Source organism: Corapipo altera, unplaced genomic scaffold, assembly GCF_003945725.1.
Source record: "Corapipo altera isolate COAL_440 unplaced genomic scaffold, ASM394572v1 150, whole genome shotgun sequence".
In the NCBI taxonomy this organism is placed as follows: Eukaryota; Metazoa; Chordata; class Aves; order Passeriformes; family Pipridae; genus Corapipo; species Corapipo altera.
Window position 1 is genome coordinate 1,633,339 of NW_020884941.1, and position 23,676 is coordinate 1,657,014.

The 23,676-nt window shown below is 42.8% G+C and overlaps 1 protein-coding gene across 2 annotated transcripts in view; it reads right to left on the reverse strand.

Moving 5' to 3' along the window:
* TAOK3 (TAO kinase 3) overlaps positions 1 to 23,676 on the reverse strand; it is a 61,495-nt gene that overhangs the window by 22,318 nt on the left and 15,501 nt on the right. For both annotated transcript variants that reach the window (XM_027661648.1, XM_027661649.1), the window contains 10 exons: positions 21,785 to 21,856; positions 20,700 to 20,801; positions 19,744 to 19,789; positions 18,742 to 18,838; positions 16,036 to 16,149; positions 15,070 to 15,161; positions 12,972 to 13,065; positions 11,489 to 11,570; positions 6,238 to 6,405; positions 3,208 to 3,414 (listed from right to left, as the gene is read on the reverse strand). In XM_027661648.1, coding sequence (XP_027517449.1) covers positions 3,208 to 3,414; positions 6,238 to 6,405; positions 11,489 to 11,570; positions 12,972 to 13,065; positions 15,070 to 15,161; positions 16,036 to 16,149; positions 18,742 to 18,838; positions 19,744 to 19,789; positions 20,700 to 20,801; positions 21,785 to 21,856 — 1,074 coding nt within the window. The remainder of the gene's footprint in view (positions 1 to 3,207; positions 3,415 to 6,237; positions 6,406 to 11,488; positions 11,571 to 12,971; positions 13,066 to 15,069; positions 15,162 to 16,035; positions 16,150 to 18,741; positions 18,839 to 19,743; positions 19,790 to 20,699; positions 20,802 to 21,784; positions 21,857 to 23,676) is intronic.

Consider the following 23,676-nt stretch of genomic DNA (forward strand, 5'->3'; position numbering starts at 1 on the left):
TGATTAAGGTATCCTGAGGGAGCAGGCTTTGATCCCAGGGATGGACTGAGATCCCAGGAAAGGAGGATGCAGCCTTCCTGCCCAAGTAGCAGATATTATAGCCATTTTTTAACTCCCAGGAGTTTAGGACACAGATATAAATTAAATTATACAAAAAGCTACACATTCAATTATGGCTTTTTATTGTTATTATTGTTTTCTTCCTGTCGAGTGATTTTTCTTCCACCTTACCAGTTGCACTCTGGGAGTCACCTTTGCTCTAAGCACAAGTTTAGAACACACAGTTTGCTGGCCCAAAGCTTTTGTGTTGTGGAAGGGGTGAGGCTGTGCCTGTTTTCCACGGAGGAATTACCCCAAATGTTATCCTCCACCAGGCAAAACCCAAGCACCTTGGCCATCATGTACCAGTACAGCCAGTGAAAACCAACCAGATCAGAACAGGTCATTTCACTTACCCTGTGACCACAAAACATTTTTGGAAGTTAAAGCCAACTAGCAGCTGTTAAAAAAAAGAAAGAAAATGAGTTGTTTACAACTGCTTTTTACTACATCAGCCTGTTTCTTACGCTTTGCCTCTGCCTCAGGGGGCTGGTCAGAGACGCCAGGAGGGCTCAGTGCAGCTGCCTGAAGCCTCACCCAGCCAAGCACCACACAGCTGATGGTCTGCTCCTGATCTACCCCAGGTCAAGGCCACCCCAGACTGGCTCTCTGAAGCACTCAAGGCTGGGAACAAGACCTCACACAAGACCATGGGCTCTTCCATCCTACGCTTTGGTTACACACAACGTTCTGGGGCTGTGGTCCAAAAGAACTAAAAGGCCTCTCACACTTTGGAGCTTTGAGCCTTAGAAAATATCAACAATCCAGGCCATTTTGCCATCTTGGTCCCTTTACACAGCCTGGTACATCTGGAGGTTGTTAATTAACACATTTGTGGAATAGCATAGTTTTACAGAACACTTTTGATTTGACCCATGTCAAAAACACCTCGTATGTGACCCTATTGCCCACATAATGCAGACAGCTGGCTGATCATGTTCATCAGTATTTTCTTTTCAGCTTTTAGAGGCTGATTAAATGCAAAACAAAAGCTTAAATTAAACTTGAACCCCAGGTTCTTCCCATTTTGTTTGTGCTGGGCCCCAGAGTGATACCCAACACTTCACCACAGCTTCATCACACCTCCCAGAAACACAGTTAAAGCACAAGGATAAACTGAAGTCTTGTCAGAACAAGGAATTTTACCTTGAAAAGTAGGATCTATGTGTATATAAACCCCCTGAAGTGTCCTGCTCCAAATTTAATCTCTTCACATGTATTAATATATACCTAATATACACATGAAGCAGTTTTCCATTTAAAATTGCATTCGCCAAAGTAACAGAGAATTTTTAAAAAATCATGTACTAAATTAAAACAATATATCTGCAGACTGGAATACATCCTGCTGCACACAGTCTAAATCTGCCTTATCCATACATCCAGCTGAGGGGAGCATTTTCCAATGCAGAAGGAATCTACTCCACTGCAAGGATCAGCAACTGCAGCCAACTGTTAACTCTTTTGTGAAGACCATCAGTGCAGACCTGGTCTTTGTGCTTCCAAAATTACGCTAAAACACCTGTGTTAAAGGATCTACAGGTGATTTCTTTTTCAATAACTCAGTTACAAGTGTGCAAATCACCCTGGTTTTCCAAAACAGATAAAAATTTCCATATGGTGTCATGTTTGTGCATCCTACTCAACTGAATGCCTTTATCTCAAGAGAACAGCTATGCAGAATTCTAAGAGGACTGAATTCACAGCATCAGAAATCCTGTATTTGTACTTCAGAAGTGCCACACAACCATTATAAAACACAACATTCTTCTTAAAACAAGCAGGAACTCTGCTCCTTTCACAAATGCCATTTATGTCTGCTGGGAGCAGCTCACATTTTGCTTTCATCAACTGCAATGACACTGAGCAGTAACATTATAACCCATGTGTAAATCAGCCCCTCAAACTCCTATTTTAATGCTGCAGTAAATATGACTATTTAACAGTGTGAAATTAAAGTTAAAACACATTTCTGAACCTACACAAAATGAGAAAGAGCTTCAACTAAAACCACCCAGAACACACATCAGTGTCACTGCTCTTCCTTCAGTACGGTTCCTTGGGCTGGCATTTGGTACCTAACACTAGTTTTTTCAGAGAGGTGAAACCAAAATCTTCTGTAAAGGTGCTTTCAAATGCATTTCAGAAAGATGTAAACCCTGAAACCTGTGCAACTTATCTGCCAGTATCTTTAAACACGTAAGGCCATCTTTTGTTAAAGACCAAGTGTCTCAAAAGCTCCCTTTTGCAGGTACTTCAATATTCAGTGACACAAACACTGTATTTCAGGAGGAAAAACTGCTTACAAATATTTAGTTAGTTAAAACCAGGCTGTCCTGTAACCTTACAAACAAGAAATTCATGGCTTTCACGCTGCTGTAATGTTTTACCTCCTCTGGCAAAAAGCAAGAACGTACACTTTGAAGTTCCTTGCAAGTGCAATCCCACAACCAACCTACATTTTGCTGCCCACTAGCAATTGACACTGCTAAGGCCAAGCCAAAACTATTTTAGTCAAACAAATTGTTGAGATTAGATGCTGACTTACAGCTAGACAACTTTAGCTTGGTACCTAGCACCAAGAAAACGAAAGGCAGCAGATCACAGCATGCAGCAAAAGAGCAGAAAAGCATCGAGTGGAACTTGACTCCAAACATACCTCGTGGGGAGGGTCCAAAGTTCTGCAAACTTCCACTTCTCATGAGGGAAATCCAAGTGCAAGCGGATTTTAATCACACAACTGTGACTGGTAAAGGGTTAGCTGAGCTGCTGTGACCACTTGTCAGCACAGCACAGGGCACAGAACAATCATTCCCGAGGAGACAAGGACTGATGTCCCAAGCAGAGATGGAGAAGTGCACATGCGGGGCAGGGCGAGGAGGCACATGCAGCAAGTCTGGGTGAACCCTGCCTAGGCACTCACAGCTCTTTCATGAGCAGCCTCTTTCTATTCTCAGAGGTTATTTAAAAACAACCCACAGAACTTGACTGTGGCAAGCCCAGCACCAGCTCCTGCTCTCAGCAGATGGCTCAGCACAAGACCAGAGCACACGGACCGGGCGAGCCAACGGGGACTGCAGGAAGCCATGGAGAGCACCAGGCACATACCTTCTTGTGAACAACGGAGGAACTGGAATTAATGGTGCTCTCGTCACTATGCATCATGACCAGCTCAGGGCTGCTCTCATCCAGGACCTCCTGCATGCTGCTCACACTGCTGCTCTGGCTGCCCGTGCTCACAGACATGCTGGGGATGGAATGGTTGCTGCCCAGACTGTCCATCTTCCTACTCAGGTTTGATCCATGCTCACTGTCCTATAAAACAAGGGGCATCAGTTACAGACACTGCAGGAGATCACCTGCCCAGCATGAGCCTGCAATGCCCAAAGTCTGTTTTAGAGGTGACTCTGCAGACTTCAAGGTCATTATTTTGCCAACTACACTTCTCGGGGCTGCTTGGGTTGTGGAATAATCTATATGGGGCAGGCAGCTTTTGCCTTTCCCCCTGTAATCTCACTGCATCAGGCTTCAAGTCTGTTTTTTTTCAAGTATCAGTAAGTCTGGGCATGGCTCTTGGCTTGATAGGAGACATCCAGGCATACTGGATGACTGGTGGAAGGAGTCTCATAATTAAAAGAAAAAAAATCTAAGTTTTAATTAAAACAATGTTCCAACACATTTCCTGAATCAGAAAAAAATGTAAGACAATGAGCCCACTGGTTTCTTACTTGATAAATTCTACATGGTGCTTAACAGGTGTAGAGGTTTTAACCTCCATGTCCCAAAGAGTCAGCAATTATATTTTGTCAAGCTAAAAACCCCTTGAAACCTTGTGTTTTCAGCCAAGATGAAGGTGAATGAAGAATTTTAGGAGCTGACTCAGAAAAGCCTGCATTATTTCAGGGGTTAAAACTTAAGATATAAATAAATAAATATTCCTCATGTAGGACGTATTTTGGATTCTACAGACAAATTTCAGAAGTTAGCAGTCTTTTTTCTTGTTTCATACTCAGAGAAGAGTAATCCCAGAGTATGTGCTTAGTCTGGACTGATTTAGTGAATTCATGGAGTCCTTTGTAATTAACTAGTGGCATTGAAGAGGCTTGCAAGGAGTTCACAGTGAGGACAGAGCTCTGAACATCCTTCAGCTCCTGGTCTTAAACAGCCTTGACTCACTAAAACAAACAGCCTGCTGCTGCACCCAGCTTGTCCTGGCCTCCAAAGGGAGCTTGGGGAGAATTACATTACAAATCAATTAACAGGGAACTCATTTTGTTGGAGACTGACAGAAAGATAAAATTGAGACTTGACAGATTTGTCTTTGATTGTGAGATCATTTTTTAAGCAATCAGCAGATCATTCAGAGCCTGCATGAGAGCACTTAAAATCCAAAATAATACTGGTTTACAGAGAACATGAGAATGAAAATATTTTCAGGATGCTTATATAAAGTTGCAGGAGAAATAACATAATGAAGCATCTGAGATGAGGCAATGGCTGTGTAATTAATGAGTGTCTATGCACGAAGGACAGAGATGAGACTGCAAATGAAACCTTAACACTGGCTTCCTGGCTTCAACGCTTTCCAAATGACCTTAACCTTCCTGTGAGAGCTCTGAGGAAAGCATCAGTAGTATTCTGAGTGTTAAAGATTTGTAAGGCTCCTCTTCCACCTCAGAAGGCAGAGCAAGGAAGTGTCTTGTGGCATCCACAGCGGAGCAGGTGCTGTAACCAGTTAGGCAGCAACTGAAGCACGTGCTGTTCTCCTTTCACTGCTGAGTTAGTGACACACACGAGTAATAAATACAACCTCCTCTGGTGGGACACAGGCTCAGGGGTCAAATGCAGTGCAGAGCATGCTGTGCACATGCAGAGTGTGAATTCCTGGAGGTACAATAGCTCTTTCCCCTGTTTTTTGAGGAGTGGGGACAGGAGGAACAAGAGAGACATCTTTGAGCCTGCTATTGCCACGTGTATCCTGTTGAGCTTGGAACTGGTGAACAGTCAAGTGGGAAACCCATTCCCTGGCACTTTTCCTGCCCTTTCAACGTCCTGACATCTTGCCATGCATGGGGAGAGAAACTTGGGAGGTTTAAGTGCAGAAGTCTGACAATCCCTCACTCCCCAGCTAAGCTCCAGGTCTGGAAGCTGGAAGGTCAAAACAGGAGCAGCACTTGGTAGTTTTAATCACAGCAGATGCTGCTCTTGCTCCTTTTGTGCATCTCCATCCCAGGGAAGGAGAACATGAAGTGCTGGTCCCTCCCTCCTGAACCTCTCCTACCTGACACCCAGGTGCCCATTTCTTAAACCAGAGCTCTAGTTCAGCTTTAAAGGAACATCTGACTTCAAAACCAAGTCCCTGAAGACGTGCTGAGCTTGGGCACCTCTCTGTGTATTATCACCTCACTACACTGCAGCAAAAGCAATACAGACATCAATTTGTCTATCAGTGTTTTTCAGTGAGAACCAGTCATGGATTTATTTATCCAATGTGCCTGCACCAAGTGACATTAATTTCCATCTAAGCTCATCAATTGAAAAATGACTGGTTTCTTTCTCCACAGTTAAGGTCAATTATCATACACTGATTAAGTGGGTTGTTTATTACAAGATTTAAACTGAAGATGAGTTTTATGCCTTTAACCTTTAACTTTTTTCTCCTTTAATATTAAAGAATTTTTAAAAATAAGTCTTACTAATCCAGTGACTTGTTTCTCAGCTCATGACAGGCTTTACAGTAAAATTATGGCAATTGAAAAAATATTAACACTGAGTGGTTTTGACTGTGCTGATGAGAAAGAACAGTTTGGGCAGTCAAAGACCCTCCTTCACACAGTCTGGGAACCACCTCTTGCAAAGAACTTCCCTCTGAGCGAGTTTCTTCCCTAAAGCTTCCAGAAGAAAGGCCACCATTGGAAATAAACCCAAAGTTTTAGATGTGCATTTATTGGCAGCTTTAGCACTCACTAAGGGCTACTATCACTCAGTATCCTATCCTGCCTCTCTGCTGATCCAAATGATATTCCAAAAACATTCCTCACCTAGGCTGTGCTCTTTCTGCCACCTTAAGGAGAGGAACATCTTGCTTGCCCTGAAACTACTCGTAATGGTGCAAATGGGGCGACAAAACAGAAGTACCTCCTCCTCCTCCTGGGACTCGTTCAGAGGGCCATTCCGTGTCTCCTGGAAGAGGATTTTCTTCATTTTCCGGTACTGCAGGTTATCCAGCTCCCTCACTGCATCCTTTGTCCTTTGGATGAGGTCTATGAGCACCCTGGGGGGTCGGTCCCGGCGGACAAAGTCGTGCTAAATCAAAGGAAATAAAAAGCACCTGACGTGATGCTGGAATGTTTGACATGAAAACAGGGACACTGGGGGCTTTTGAGACCCCTGAAGTGACAGTTCCCATTCAGTGATTGGTCTGTTAATATTCCATAAGTGGTAACACCCTTTCTGAAAGACTCCAAACACACTGAGCTTGGGACCAGGGTCAGGTTTTCTGAGCTCTCCAGGCTACACATTTGGTTTGCCCCTTCCTGAGGGGGTTCACTTGAAGCAGGTACAAGACAGAGCCACTTCAAACCTCAGAGGGCTTCAGAACGAACAAAACGCACAAAGGACAAACAAGGGTCAATCCTGACTCTGCAACACTACCTGCAAAGATTTCTCCTGCATCCATCTATTCCAAATCACACATAAAACCAGCAGGAAGGCTGCAAGGTTTATTTATACCTAAAGCACTTGCAGCCAGAGTTAAAATAAAATCAGGTTTTTATCAACTCCTGCACAGGTCTTAAGGGCAGACCTAATAAATTCTTTAATGGTATTTAAGTACATGATTAAAGGCTCTTCCCTGATTTATCAGATACGTTCTCCTGAACTGTACAACTGTCAGTACAGTAGGAAAGGCTCCAGCTTTCCCATTTAACTTTGGCTAAAGCAGCCAGCCTGGGTGTACGTGCCAATATTCTATATGGTATCACTACAGCTCAGTCTGTTGCTTAGTATGTACCCATGGAGGTGGCCTTAGAGCACGAACATCCTCTGCAAGTCTGTAGAAAAATTTACAATTAAAAAAAAAACTGAGGGGAAAGAAGTTGTTCTCTACTGTGCATTGCAAGTGCCACAAGGGGCTTTTGTCAGAGCCTCAACAGCTGGACCCACCTGCAAGGAAATCCTCAGGAGGGTCACATTTGCCTGCTTGGCCTCACAGCTCTGCTGTGGGCTCAGGGTCTCAAGAGCTAAAACATCCATCTGGAGCTGGAGTAACCAGCACATGAAACCCCAGTCCTCCTTAAAACAGGAGCCTTCAACAAAAGAGTTGAAAGGATGAGCTAATAATCTTTTAATGATTCGTAAATAAACAAGGGAAGTATCATGCCACAGGCTTATTTCTAGTTTTTAATTGAATTCAAACTGTTGTGCATTTGAGTTTTGCTAATGGGGACAGCCAGTCATTTCAGTATCCATTTTTTGCTTGTAGTGATGGTGTTTATTTCTGAATCAGAGCTAAAAGTTCTAAACATCATTTCGCACAGAAACAAAATGAATCATTTCTGCTCCTCAGTGCAGATAACCACCATTTACTTCTCTGTGAACAGTAACAATCTGCAGCTTATTTATGATCAGAAAAAAAAAAAAGGGACACATTTTTATCTCATTGTAAATCATTTTTAGAAAGCAGCAATGCATTTGGAACAGTGATCCTGAACTTAAATCCGTTCTGTATGTCCACTCAGATATTAAAGTGTGACCACATGGAAAGGGCAGAATATAGGGGAGAAAACCAAACCAAAAGCTTCTTGCATAATGAGAATACAATTGTGACTCCTTACTTGCATTATTTGTCTAAATTAAAATGGATTTTGTCAAAATTAAAATGTCTAAATAAAAATAGAGTTGGACTTGATGATCCTGATGAGCCCCTTCCAAGTCAGCATATTTTATGATTCTATGATTGATTTGTCTAAATTACATATAAAAGATGTAGAAACCCCTCTGCTGGGTACTGTGCACCTCCAAGAAAAGATGGCTGAAAGGACTGAATTTATGTACTTTCTCCAAATTGCAAGAAAAACCCCCAAACCAACAAACCCCAGACTAAAAAGGAAGAAGCTGTTAGTCTAAGGGCAAGGAGCACATTGACTGGAAAAGTGACTGCCAGAGATCAAACCTTCTGGGAATGTCAGGCAAGTTGAGAAAAATAGGGGGGGAAAAAGGATTTTAAAACACATTTTATAATTGATTTTAATTTTAAAAGTGAAAAATATTAGTAGGATCGGTTTTGGTTGTGGTTTGTTTGGTTTTTTTTAAATTTCAACTGCATTTTAATGTCACTACAGTCATTTGACTATTTTCATCTAGGACAGCGCATGGAAACTGAGTTAATTTTCAAACACATCATTTAAAACTCAGTTTCCTTTAAGAAAATACGGTCATGAAGATTGTCTTTATTCCTGTTTATGGCACACAAGTGAAAAGCCCTCAAAAGACAAAAATATTCCAAGTCTTATAAAGTAAGAAGCTTTTGGGAGAGCTACTGCAGGAGGGAAGCACTGCTGTGGAAGTCTAAAAGCAAGTAAAATACTGAATATACATCATTTCAGACTCAGATCTCAGCTCTAATTGTTTGTACAGGCTCCAACCGAAGGTACTCACGAAATCACATCCTTCAATGAACTCAGCCTGTTCCTAGAGAGCAGCAAGGCTGCCAATCCACAGGAATGAATCATTCCAAAACCCACAACATAAACCTATTAGTTGGTCAGCGTGCTACAAGCAGAATCAGAGAACAAAATGCTGGTTATTTGCCACAGCACAAGAAAAAAAAATAAAATATATATATATACCAGGTACCAAAGAGAGCACAAACAGCTCCTTCATCAGCCTCTACCTGGAGCGAAGGCACGAGAGTTAAACACACTCTGTGGTCTGGGCTTAAAGAGAGGACAGGAGTGAGCACAAAGCTGGCTCAGAAACACCCAGAAAAATGCATTTTACTGAGCTGAAAGAGCACCAAGAGGAGCCATAAAACACAAGCTGATGGAAACCTTAGCACAAAAACCAGCATGGAAAGGCTGTCAGGTGGACACAGAGCAGCAATCGGACCGACTGTGGGAATGAAGCAACACACCCAGTGGAGCCAGCAATGCCTCTGCTCAGGTATTTAGGGGAAAAGCTGACTCCTGTTTACCTGGTGTGGAACAGCAGCATGTCATGCAATTGGCACCAGCAACCAGAGGGATAGCAGGGCTACTAATCAATTTTAAAGAAAGGTAAGACTTAAAAGAAAAGGAAAAAGCCTTATGGAAAGGGGGCTGAACAGGATTTCACACACCTCCCTACCTTCTAGTGGAAGGCTGCTCCTGAATTTCCCAAACACAAAGCCCTTGGAGTTATAAACAGTTCCTATAATTTCTCAGGTAAACTGAAACCAAATGACTTAAACTGGAACTGATTTATGATTCACTGACAAAACCTTGGCAAACATCACTCCCAGCACAAGTCCCCCTCCCACAGGCTCTTGGCAATTATGGACCTGTAGAGGCCCTTTCCAAAATGATTCAGTTATTTTCAAAACAAGTTTAATTAACTGGGTACAGTACAGAAACTATTAAAGAGAAATAAACAACTTTTGGGTTTGGTGGTTTGATTAGAGGAGGAAGTTAACCTTGGCCTATCCTCTCAGTGCTGCTTTTAGCTGCTAAGTGTGATGCATGAATGTAGGAAAAGAAGAAAACAACAACAAAAAATAAACAAAAAGAGGATCAGAAAGACCCAAATGGATGATTTACAGCAGAGCAAAAACAAGAGCTGCAGTGACCCTGAGATGAGCTCAGCTGGTTAGAGCATGGTGCTAATAACACCAAGGTTGTGGGTTTGATCCCTCACTTAAGAGCCATTCACTTAAGAGCTGGAGCTGATGATCCTTGTGGGTCCCTTCCAACTCAGAATATTCTGTGAGATCAGGCAGAAAGATCATTACAAGATATATACCCAAAAGGTATGAACAGGTAAAGAATTAATCATGCTCACATTAGTATTATCAGAGGAAAAAAAGGTCAGGATAACCCCCCTGAACTTCATCTGTGTCTGTCAAAAAACCCCACAAGACAGGACAGCTCAGAGCATTCCACAGAGACCAATCCTGCTCTGGACAGGAGACAATCATAAGTCATCCAGTGTCTTCCCATCTCCAGCACCCACATTCCTTTCAATAATCAGCCACTATCTGCAAATCTTTATTTAAGACCTCAATCCTCTGATCATCTCAAAGCACTGCCAGCTCTGCCAAAAGATCTGCTACTTCCTATGTATCTTATGAAGACTGGTTAAGTCTAGATTTTGAGCAGCAATTAAATGGCTTTTTAGATTTCCTATCACCTCCAAAAGCAACAGCCTGTAACAAATTACAAGCCTTGAATCTCACAGAAACCCCATAAAGGTTTGGTAGCAAGTATTGCCTGTTAAACAACAGAGAAATAGCATTTTTCCTTCCTGGAGAAGGTAAGGAGAAAAAAAAAAATAAAAGGAGCATCAGCAAGTTAACAGCTGCATCACTTTACACAAAACTGTGCAACTGCTCCAAAAAGGTCTTTGCTTTCACTAAGCTTCACCAAGGTGTAGTTTTCCCCATTCCCTCTGCATCCAGGGTTGCATCCAGTTTCCTCCCTCATTTGTCTGCTTTTCCAGGGACCACACAGTGCAGCTGGGTCACAGCTCAGGGCACAGCATGGCAGAGAGGCTGCTGAAAATTCCTTCTTCATCCCAGCTGCAGCAAACACCCCCCCAAGTGCTGCCTACACAGAAAACTATGAGCTGGAATTCACTATTGCAACACAGATTTAACTCACCCAGCTCTGGACCTGCTTCTCACTGGTAATACTTTCACTAAAAGTATCATCTTGGGGGGAAAAAAAATCAGTTAAAAAATAAAAATCAAGATTAAATCCTTCTACCCTTCTTGGGCTGACAGGTTCTTCCTTCAGCTAAAATCCCTGTTACTCATACTGTTATCCCATGAGGATTACAAGTTCTCCAACATAAGTAACTCCTCACCCAACAGCAGAACTGGTTTAACCACACAGCCCACCTCTGCTTTCCTCCACTAGTTCAAATCTTGAGCATCAGGTTACAAAGAGAATTGACTGACATAGCAGACAAAGTCAGGAAATAATAAACAGCCTAAAAGAAAAGTCTCAATCTCTATTGATTCAGATAAGAGCAAAACCAACCTTTGTTTGTTTGTTTGTTTTTTGGGTGTTTTTGGGGTGTTTTTTTTGTTTTGTTTTTTTTTTGTAAGGGCAAGTATTTGTTCACCATCTTTACAATTATCCTGGTAGACAAACAGATTTTCCCCCACATTTCTGGAAAAGATTTGATAAATTACCCGTAACAAATCTGTTGATGATGGCCTTTCCTGAGGTATTTTCTGTAAGCAGTAATCAACAAATCCCCTAAAGGAGTCTGTCCTGTAAATGAAAAAAAAAAAAAAATAAAAAAAAAGTTCTAAATGAAAAAAAGAAGCTTAGGATGTGCAATATATGCCAACTTATAAGTGCAAAGCAAAAGAAAAATCTTGACTAATTTGTTCTTAAGTTCTAGGGCAGAGAAACTAACTGAATTTTCCAAGTTGAGTGAGTTGATCCCATCAGGTCTTTCACAATTAAAGACTGTTGAAACAAAAGTGGACACACAACTATCCCCACCCACAAACCAAAAACCAAGGAAGAACTACATGTGCCAGTCACTATTTAAAATTTTACTGCAACTACTGAAAAACAGATGGCAATGAAATTATTGGGAAGTCCAGAAACACACTCATTATTACTCTCTGGGAGCTTGTAACACTGCCTCATTAAAGCCTCTCAATGCAATGTTTAGTTCAGCAATATTTTGGGCTTTATTTGAGGTTGTATCACAAGTGGAAGGAAGAAAACTGGTATTTTAGGTGCCACTGAACTTGCATAAAAGCCACCTCGCTGACTCCCTGTGCCCTCAGAGCCCCAAAGAGCAAATAGGGGACCATAAAACTGATTTTTATGCTCTATTCAGTTATCTTTACTCTGCTTTGCAAACTCTGCACAGAAAATGGGTATCAGTGTCCAGGCAGGAGATCAAGTTCTTCAAATCTCGAAAAACGGATGAAACAGAGATGATAAAATAAGGAAACTGGAGCGGTTCGGATAAAACCATCAGCATTAAATAGTTATGCTGCTCAAATGCCCCACAGAGAAACGGGGGATCTTCATGTTTCTCCAGGAGCTTTTGTTTCAAGCCCTCTGCAGATTCTTGCCAGGCACCACTCCACAGCAACACTCCACTCCTGGGAACAGGGAGCAGGAAACGGAGCAACCCCTCTGCTCCCACAGAATAACAAAAGCATCCCTGTGTCAGAGCTCAGACTCTGGAACACGCCTGTAGCGTGGGGAGCATTTACTGGCCACAGAGCTCTGATGGCTTTTGGAGTCACTCACTGAAAAAAAATATCCAATTTCCTCTCTGTTCTGTGCATCCCTCCCCCCCTCCCTTTCTCCACGTTTCAGCTGCACAAAGGTACCGACAATTTTTCTGTCAGGGATCTTCCGCAGCTGGAAACTTCGCCGACGCCGATTTAACGCGTCTAAGAATATTTTAATTCCTACAGCACCCACAGCCCCATAATTAACACCTCCACTCACTTGGACTGCAGCACAGCCAAAGTGACAGAAGGGCAAAGCTGAGCCAGCCTACACAGGAGCATGACTTGAGAACAGAGGCAAATGACTGCACTGCAACCAACACTTTCCTTGTCAGAGTTTAACCGTGCAGAGCATCCCAGAGCATTTTCAGGGAAATAAGCAACAAAAATAATCTGTTAATTGCTCTCTTACCATTCATTTGATTGTAACGTAGGGGAATCGTTCTGGGCTATGTGATATAAGGCACTCATTGCATTCATGTTGAAAAGTGGAGGCTTCCTCTCAGCTAGAAAGAGAAGAGAAAGGTGTGATAAGGCAGCCTGGAAAGAGAGGAGAAAGATATGGAAGTACAAGCAGGGTATCACTGCTGAATCCATGGTTCATTGCTGTCGTCATCTCTTTTAGGCTAATTATTTTAATGTTCCAGGTCAGATCAGGACACCCACTCCAGAGAAGCTGCTGTTCACTTGGAGAGGAATGATGAAATCCAAAACCGGCAGGACACAAATTATAAGGAAACGCTTCCAGTAAATTTTACCTTTACTGCAACATCTCCCACCTGACTCTCTGTGGTAAAATCAGCTGCAACTAAACAAACCTGAGCTCAGGCACAGCAGGTCAGGGCCAGGACATGCTGTATCAATCCCTACAGATCTCTGATGTACTGCTGAAGCATCTGAATCATGGGAAAGAGGGGCTGCCTGCCTCATTTGCCACAGGCAGCACATGCAAGTGGGACAGTTCACCAAATTCACTTGCCAGCTGTGTTGTTAACTGCCTTTAACTAAAATCCGTCCTAGTCCTTGCACTGGGAGGGCAGCTGGCTACCAGCCCCTGACCTCTCAGGAGAGATCTCACACAGAAATTGGGAAAGGCTGGTTTTCATCACCACCCAAGGTCAGTCATGCCAGCCAGTGATGCCAAGATTTTTCAGTTCATGTCAGGTCAGAGCAGTCACTTGTTCCTGCCATGCACATGCAGGCAAACCACCATATTTGCTTTTCTTTAAGCACTACTTGCTTTCAGCTACACAAGTAATTAAGAAGAAATAAAGAATTAATAAATTAAGCCAAGTGCTGCTCAACAAGAGATTTCCTCCCACTTCTACCTGACCCCATGTTCAGACAGGGAATCATGCAAAGGCAAGGTCTGAAGTTTAAAAAGAAGTTTAATACTTCCCAAAGGGATAATACTAAAAAAAGGAAATCCATCAACTCTGTAAAGTGGTTTTGAGGTTCCTGAGTGAAAAGCTCCACAGAAATTCTGGTACCAAGGGTTTTGTCCACATAAGGTTGCACAGTATCTCTCCTAATGTTGTGATTTACTCCTTGAGAGGTTGTAACATTGCTGAACTCCACACAAACAAAACCCAGTGGCCATGCAGAAGAAGAGAAGTCTAAAACTTCTGATTTTGGCATTTTTTATATCAAAATACAGAGTGTGTCAGCATGCTGGCACATGAAATACAGCACTTGGTTACCAGTCACCTACATCATCACCATCTCCATACTGGAGACAACATTTCTTCCCGTTCTGCACATCCCCTCTGTTATCTCACATGTATTTCTCCTGGTTAAACACTTATCAATACCATTTTCAGTGAACTCACCCTCACAATAAGTTATTGATGTACTGTGTTAAGCATAATCCATATCAAGACTATTTCTGAGAATACTCTACTCAGCACATGTAAGGTCAATATTCAAAATGAAAATGCACTCCAAATCTGCTCTGTATACCTGCCATCACATCCACATCTGCTCCAGGCTGTGTATCATTTGCCCTTGCAGTGCAAACACTTCTATTCTCATGTAAAGAGCCTGTCCGCAATGATTCATGGCCCAAACTTTCAGCTGAGATTGAAGATTTTTGTTTCAGAGAGCGGGGATGTAAGAAGAATTGAAAATTAAACATAAGCCCCTTCTGACACACAATCCTTAGGACACCAGTTCCCTTGACATAACAGCTGGAACAACTTTCTCAGAATCCAGCTTGGAAAATACAGATGACAAATGATGGTTTCCTCCCATACAAGAGTAGAATCCTCTGGTTGTTAAGGGAATAACCAAGCACACCAGACTAACGTGGAAACACAGCACATCAGTGACTCGCTCTGGATTTGCCAGCGAGTTAAATGTTTAACTCAACTGTCAGTGTTTTCCAAGTCAGGCATTTTAAAGGGGGAAAAAAAAGGACTCTTATGAGGAATAAGAATCTTCCTTTTTTTCAGGACTTCCTAATATATTGCAGACAGGGAATTAGTCATCTCAGCTGCCATGTATTTACTCACCTAACTCAATACACGTGATTCCAAGGGACCAGACATCCACCTTCCCGTCGTACTGTCCCTCGTCCATAGCAAGGATCACCTCTGGTGCCATCCTGCCAACCACAGAGCAAAGGGCAGGTTAGGGCACGTGGATGTCACTCCCAGCACATAAAATGAGGGAGACCCCCTAATCCCAAAGGCATTGTACCTGCAGGCAGACAGCAAGGAATGGGAGAGCCCTAAAAGGGGGAAGAGGATCCCCTACACTCTCACCAGAGCTGGTGAGCTTCCCATTGGCACACCAGGAGCATTTTCCAGCAGATTTATGCAGTCTGTGGGCGTATCTATGAATGGAACAGGGAAGTCTGGAACAGTGGGGAAATAAGGTGGTCCAAGAAAAAGGGATGAGTCGGGGGAAGAAGAAGAAGAAGCAGGCCCAGCCTGCAAAAATCCAGCCTCTTAAATTGTGTTCGTCCAAGACAAACAGGTTTCCTGCCAAATGGCCTCATTCAGGGCCATGGTGACCTCCCAGCAATTCCTGGGGCCTCTGCCACAAAATCAGTGGAGCATGGAGCTGTGCTGGTCCACTGTGTTAGGAATGCCAAGGAACTCAAGTGACCCTTCAGCAAGTTCCTTCAAAACAGGATTTAAGTAGCTGTATGACTTGCAGTCTGCATGGCCAGATTAACAGGATTGCCTTTCTCCATGGGGCTGTTTTAGTTCCATTACCTATGGCAAATGTTAATTATTTTTAAGCCCATGGCATTGCAACAGTGGAGTCATTAACTGGTGGCATTTCCAAGTGCTGCACAGCTTAAAACTCTACTCATGGACACTGAGGAAAGACACACTTCCTCAAGACCTGGATGCAGGGATGTTAGGAAAACTGCTTGGTTAATAAAAGTTCTTATGCTACATATTACTGTGAAATACTGAAAATGGAAGGTAAGTTTTATAAAGGACTGAAGTACTACAGGCTTTACTCACCAGTAAGGCGTTCCCACAAAAGAGTTGGCAGGGGAGACTATAGATGCAGACCCAAAATCAGCGAGTTTCACTTGACCTGGTTCTGTTAGGAGAATATTTCCAGCTTTAATATCCCTTTAAAAGAAAAAAAGAGAAAAGTATGTGTGCAAGAACGAACACCTCAGAAGCACAAGAGAGACAGAGAACACATGGTGTCCCCTTTGCTGTCACCTCCACTGCCACCTTCCCTGTACAACAACCAAGGGGATGGAGCACCTCTCCTATGAGGAAAGGCTGACAGAAGTGGGTTTGTTCATCCTGGAAGAGAGAAGGCTTTGGGGTGACCTAGTTGCAGCCTTCCAGTACCTGAAGGGAGGCTACAAGAAAGATGGACAGAGGTTATTTGCAAGGGCCTGGGGTGACAGGACAAGGGGAATGGATTCAAACTGACAGCCAGTAGGTTTAGCTTAGATATTAGGAAAAAATCTTTACTGTGAGGGTGGTGAGGCCCTGGCAAAGGTTGCCCAGAGCAGCTGTGGCTGCCCCATCACTGGAAGTGTTCAAGGCCAGGTTGGACAGGGCTTGGAGCAACCTGGGCTAATGGAAGGTGTGGGTTGGAACAAAATGAGTTTTAAGGTCCCTCCCAACCCAAACCATTCTGTGACTCTATACGACGACTCAGCAGCCACGTCAAGCCATCAGCAATATATCCACCGGCCCTGTGCCTGCGATTAAACAGCGACAACCACCTCCTCCTGAGCCATCGGCGGGGTGACTCGGGATGCAGCGGGCGCAGGGATGCGCGGCAGGCCGGGCCTGCAGTGCCGCTCCCTCGCCACCAGGTGTCCCCCCCGCGCCAGGTCCCCGCGCGGGGCCCGACCCCAAAATCCGGTCCCCGCTCCCAAAATTCGGTCCTTTCTCCCAGGGCCACAGGAGTGGTGCACAGCAGCACAGCACTGCTCCCCGCCCAGCCAGGACTGGCTCCCTCGCCTCTCCTCCTCACACACAAACCCAGAAATCCCTTGACAAGTTTTTTTTTCTGGGAGAGCAGATTTGCCTTCCCATCCCACAAGTTAAAAGGTGGAATATACCCCTTGGATGAAAAGCACATCTCAGAACCACAGGATAGTTCAGGCTGGAGGGGACCTCTGGAATCACCCAGCCCAAGTTCCCTTGCAAAGGCAGGGTCACCTGGAGCAGGTGACACAGGAATGTGTCCGAGTGGGTTTGGAATGTCTCCAGAGAGGGACAGTCCATGCCTTCCCTGGGAAGCTGTTCCACCCTCAACATAAAGAAGTTTTTCCTCGTGTTGAGGTGAAACTTGTGTTTTAGTTTATGGCAGTTTCTTCTTGTCCTGTTGCTGGGCACCACCAAAAAGAGTCTGGCACCATCCTCTGACCCCCTTGGAGATATTTATATGGACTGATGAGATCTCCACTCTCAGTTTTCTTAAGAAGGTCAATAGGAACAACCCACATGGCCCTTCCAGCAGTATGGGTGCTCCCAGAACTCTGCAACAGCAAAGGAACTTCCCAATGGGAAAGAGGAATAACCATTTTGGTGTTGATATGGAACAAGGATGCTGATGGAAAGGCCACATGGAGTAGCTGGTATTCATCAGGGGAAACTGCTGAATTCACAACACATAACTGCACCATGCTAGGAAGTCCTATCAAAAAAACCCCTCATTCTCAATAGTGTCCATACAGGGAGTCATTAACTATAAATAACAATTCAATGCACTTTGAAAACATGTAAAATACTTCCAAACACGTATTTTATGCACAAATACAGGAAAAGGACTCGCCCAAAATAATATTTTCATTTCATAAATTGGAATGCATTAATTTTTTTTAATTTAATATAATTTAACCATGTATAGATATGCCCCAAATAGCTATTTTAACAAGCAGCAAATAATTCCTGTCTCTAAAAATCCCTCACTGACTCAGCCTCACATACACCAATTTTTCATTTCAAGATTTCCAGTAGACTACAAAGAGACTTTTAGCCCCATAAATCAGTTCCAAGTTGCTTTATTCTGATGAATTCCCACCCATTAATCCAGTTCTCATCCACTTCACAAGTCCCTGACATATCAGTGGTACCCAAAATTAGACCAAAGAAATGAAATCAAATGAGAACATGCAACACTGCTGACAAATGAGTAAAAAAAAAAAAAAAAAAAAATCCAAACTCCTGAAAAATACCACATTATGAATGACAGATCTAGGAAGTGCCTGTATAAAATCTTCCTCTGCCTGTGAGCTTTGATTTCTCCTAAAGTGATTTTATCCCTGACTTACACTTCCACTGCCTGATTTCTGAAAGCACAAAGCTTTACACCTTCTAATATGTAAAACATTCTCTTAAAAACAGTGTAGCACTACATTCTAATTGGCAAATTTAGGGTGATATTTTCCTGTTAGTGTTTAATGCCAACATTCTTTTTCATCAGGGTCTGCAGAGAACTATTGCCAACATGGAAGAGAATCCAGCACAGGACAGACCCACATTAAACTATTTCAACCCAAAAAATTACACTCCCTAACAGCCAACAGCTTTTATTTATACATCTACCTTGGCACTAGGAGTACTGACATGTCCATTAGAGAGACTTCTGGTAGAATAACTTTTACCAAAGTTGTTTAAACACAGTGAAGCAGATTTTAGACATCAGAAAACAGCAGATGGAAGGAGCTCAGCAGCCCCAAGCTCCAGCCTTACCTATGGATCTTACAGTGAGAGTGCAGGTAGGCCAGCCCCTGCAAGGCACCGTGGGTGATGGCAGCAATCTCCACTTCCTGAAGTGGCTTCTTGTGAACTAATAAAAAATAAATTAAAAAAAAAAATCAAGAAAAAAGCCAAAAAACCAGAAGAAACTAAGAGTGATCTTCTCCCAAGAAAGTGGAAGAGAAGGAACCCCACCAAATCTGCTAGAAAGAGGTGCCCCGAAGTACCTTCCATATATCCCTAAATATGACCAGCACGTGCTTTGGCTTGACTGTATCTTAATGGCATTAAGCTGCCACTTTAGATGGGATATTGGGATGAAATTCTTCCCTGTGAGGGTGGTGAAGCCCTGGCACAGGTTGCCCAGAGAAGCTGTGGCTGTCCCATCCCTGGAAGTGTCCGAGGCCAGGTTGGACAGGGCTTGGAGCAACCTGGGCTAGTGGAAGGGGGTGGGACTGGATGACCTTTTGGTCCCTTCCAACCCAAACCATTCTGTGATCTTACACACAGAAGACTTGGCCTACAAGGAATACCAGTTTTTGCAAACTTTGGCTTAGATTCCCTATTTTGACTTAGATTACCTATTTCTCTGCAGGTGCTGTTCTAGTTTTGAGGTCACACCAGCCTCTCGTTCTATACAACCATCTGTAATTATTGCTACAAACTACAAGGCAAGGACAAAGGTGATCTCTGCAAGATTTTATGATGGATTTTCAGAAAACAGGCAGGCTGCTTCAGCCAAGAAGGCACAAATTACAGGAACATAGCTATACACATTTATACCTTCATTTTACAACATAAAAACATGCATACAGCACTGGCCTCCTGGGAAAGCCTCAGCTTACCCTTGGTGTCCCAAATTCTAGGCACAGAATGGAGCAGGACAGACAGACCACCTCTACTATCTGCAAAAACCCAGTCTGTGAGAAAACAGCCTCCCACCATACTCAGTAGGGGCACCAGCAGAAAGAAAACCAGAGAGTATATAAAACTTACCTTCTAGCAAATCAGAAGCTGATCCTAAACAGTACTCCATAACCAACTGCAAGAAAAAAAAAATCAGGCCTTTAAGCACTTTTTGAAGCATTTTGAAACTATAAAAATGTCTTTACTACTAAGGAAGGGCTGCACATAGAAAATTTAAGTCACGTGGTAACTTTAATGCCCTGGTTTAAAAAAAAAATAAAATATTTACGCAAGTAATAGCATTTGTTACTTTTCCATCAGAAGATGCAAAATTTGACTTTATTTTAGTACTGTTTCACCACAAAACCAGTACTGCTCTACACCTATTCAAGTAGGAAATTCAAATCAGACTTTGAGACATGTACATGGAGGACAGTGTTGCAGGTTAGTTCTTGCTCTTTATTCTGTGCCTTTGCCTTGAATAATCAATAATATTGTTGCTTCTGGAAGGTGTCCCTGCCTGTGGCAGGGGACTGGAACAAGATGATCCTTAAGGTCCCTTCCAACCCAAACCATTCTGTGATTCTGGAAGTAACAGGGGTAGACACTTCCTCACACACAGTTCCTGCTCGAATGGCTGAGAAACAGCCGCAGACACAAAGAAAACCTGAAGTTGCAAGAAACGCAACCAACAGTGAACAAAATAAGATCCTGCAAACACTTCAGCAACGCCAAGACATCTTTCAAGGTTGTGAAGAAGGTTTAGACACTGAGAAGTTTGTGGGTAGAAGCTGTAGAGGATGCTCCTTAAGTAAGTGTTTAATCTGTATGAACACAGAGACCTGCCTCAGAGAAGCAGGGATTTCTCACAATATTTTAAGTATTTATTTCCTGTGGATTACTTGGAAGATGCTTCAGGTGAAAGAGTCTGCAGGCAGCATGGGATGAGTACTGCTGCATGTACAGACACTGCCTGCACTGAGTATTTGACTACTGTGCTGTACATTCTCTGCCCATGCAGATCTAAATGCCCATCACTCACTCACCCATGCCGTGTGCTCTTTCAGGTAACAGCCCTTATACTCTATGGTGTTGGGGTGCTTCAGCTGTTGCAGAAACTTGACTTCTTTGATGATATCCTGCCATTTCTAATGCAAATAAAAAGGCAAAAAGTATAAATACATTTATCTGCTTAATCCTCTGCATCCTCTCAATCACCACACACTGTAGGACAGTCTGAGAAGTGACCATAAAACTACTGTACAATATGAAGATGGTAAGAGTCAGACCTGCAAAAGCACAATTGAACATCAGCTGTGTGAAACCTTACTGCACTGAGATATCCCCAAGACACATTTAAACAGCTTGAGGATCGCAAAAATTATTTTTTCCCCCTCATTTTAACTGCAATACATTTTACTTAAATGCTTCTGTTTTACACAGTGGGTCTCAAACTTAGTAACAAACCCACCTGCCCCACGAGACACCAGAAGTGCTACAGGGAGTGGCAATGAGCTGCTCACCTCCTTCTGTAACGCAGCATAAAACCACTGACATTTGGGAGACCAACAGGGAAGCGAGGAAAAAATGAGTTTAAAACATCCCTGTTTGCTCTTAACAAACAAACACACCCTGCAGTGCATGTCAAAACACCAGGCCAAAGGAACAGTGGACCCAAGTTCACGGCACCTCAACGCAAAAATAAGAGGAACGATTAAAAAGCAACAGTTGAAATGAGACTGATTTTCTCAATACGAGGTCTCTGCAATTTTAGATTATAGATCCTGAAGAGTGTTTCACATGAGTTATACATTACAGAGAGCTGTGGTTATGGCTCCAGTGGCCAGTGTGCTCTTACTGCATTATTACTGAAATCATTTCTGCAACAACCCCCATACAGGTATTTTGAATCCCCATTCACTTCCTTAAACTGAACTATTTGTCAAAATTTGCATAAACTCATTTTCCCTCCACAAAACTCCATGCTTCCCATGGAAGGAAGGGAGCAGCAGCTCCTGCATGAAAAGCTGTTCTGCTGGGGTCAAATCAAACCTGCAGCTCATTTCACTGCTCAGATTTACATTAGGGCTGCCACAGCTTCTGCAGGAAAAATTGCCTTTATCCATCTTACCTCATTCGTTTGCTTTCCACTATAGGACATCTTCTTGACTGCCACCACCTCATTAGTGTGGGAATTTGTAGCCTGGAGTAGGGAAAGAAATAGATTGAAAAAAAGCTTCATTTTTTTTTTCCCCTCCCCATGGAGTGAGCTGTGCCTGTGGCAAACGTAGGCTTTTTTCCTCCTCTATCATATCCTTGAAAGTTCCTACATCTCAGAGATGTCTTCCTTGTGATAAGATTTACCAGACAACTATTAAGATACTTTTCCCTGACTTTCTCTCTCCACACCTGTTGTTCCTCCCTCAGAGTTACTGCTCTTGTTACCTCTGTATTGATACACAAACCAAGCTAACATGCAAAATACAGTTTTATTGCAGCTGCACCAAAACCAGTTTTAGATACACCTTTGGAAAAACGTTTTCTAAGGAGACAAATAGAGAGGTGTACCAAAATCTCTATGATTTCATCCAAAACCTCCATACAATACGGATACTCTTCAATGGCTATTTCAATTCCCAGCTTCAAGATGATGATTCATTCTGGAATTTTTTCAATCATAAAAGCAACCTCCCTTTCACTGCAGCAAATCTCAGTTTTGCCAGGTACCTTATGTAGTAGTGACATGAAAATTCTGTACTGACTCAAAATTGTACTTTTCTGCAGCCTGTTTGATGCAGGGATGGAGACTGAAAATTCAGTTTGGGAAAGATTTCTCCTTGCCTGAACTGGCACTGCCCTCATTTCTGCATGTTAAGGACAGAAAACTTCAAGCTTTTGCTGTTAAAAGAGTTGTTGAAATCTCTGTACCTCCAACCATTTTTGGGACAAAAAAAAAATTAGTGACAGTTAAAAGCTTAAACTATAATAGGAGCTAAATGTGGTAAATCCTCCTTTCAAACTGCTTTCAAGTAACGCATTAACAAAGACCTTTCGTGATGCCTGCAGTGACTTCAAAGAAAAATGATGTTGGGTGAGCCAACAGAGCACAGGAATTACTGAAGGGAGGTGACACAGAGTCCTCACAGCACACACTCCTCAAATGAGAAAGCTGAAAACAAGGAACTATGGATAAGGTAAAACCCTTCCCAACCACTCGCCTTCCTGATTCAGCACAGAAAAGATCAAGAGTATTTGACTCAGACAGATGTATTAACGCTGTATTTCTGTCACATTAATTCCAAGTATCTTCACCTGACCGTGGTATCTCTCATTCCAGCTGGAATTTGCCCCTGAAGGACACAATGCCATGTTGCCAGAGCTGTGGGTAAAAGTTCTGGCTGTACCAAGTGCTTGGGATCCTCCTGGCTGAACCAACTGACAGGGCTGTACGAGCACACTTGACAAACAGCCACGTGCTGAAGCAGTTTTGGCAATATCTGTAGATTATATCTTGAGGAATTATATCATTATCCCTCAAAACACACATGCGCTGCTCATCTGACACAACATTTCGAGCTCCTGTCCTGTTCTAGCAATACTTCCATCACTTTACACAGTTCCAGACAGTGAATTGGAGTGCTTAAAATAATTCATGTCAGCTATTCCCAGCTTATGGAGTTACAGGTGTAACAGATCTTATGTGAATACTTTAATAATGTCTGGTATTCAGAAACCCCAATTCCAGTGAATCTGATCTTCTGAGTGGCTGATCATGCTACCAAGCAGCTTTAATTTGTCTTGGACTGATTTTTTATACTGATTCAATTTTAGTTTCACTGATGGCAACTGGATTACAACGATTTCCAAACCCAGTATTTTGGATTTGGCTTTGTTTGATACCAACTGTAAAAGCACTACTCTTCTCACTTCCTCAATTAAATTCTCTTGACTGTATCAATTAATGCCATAAATTATTCCCACTTGAATTCCCATTCCTCTTAGGACTTTCTCTTTGCTCTTGTC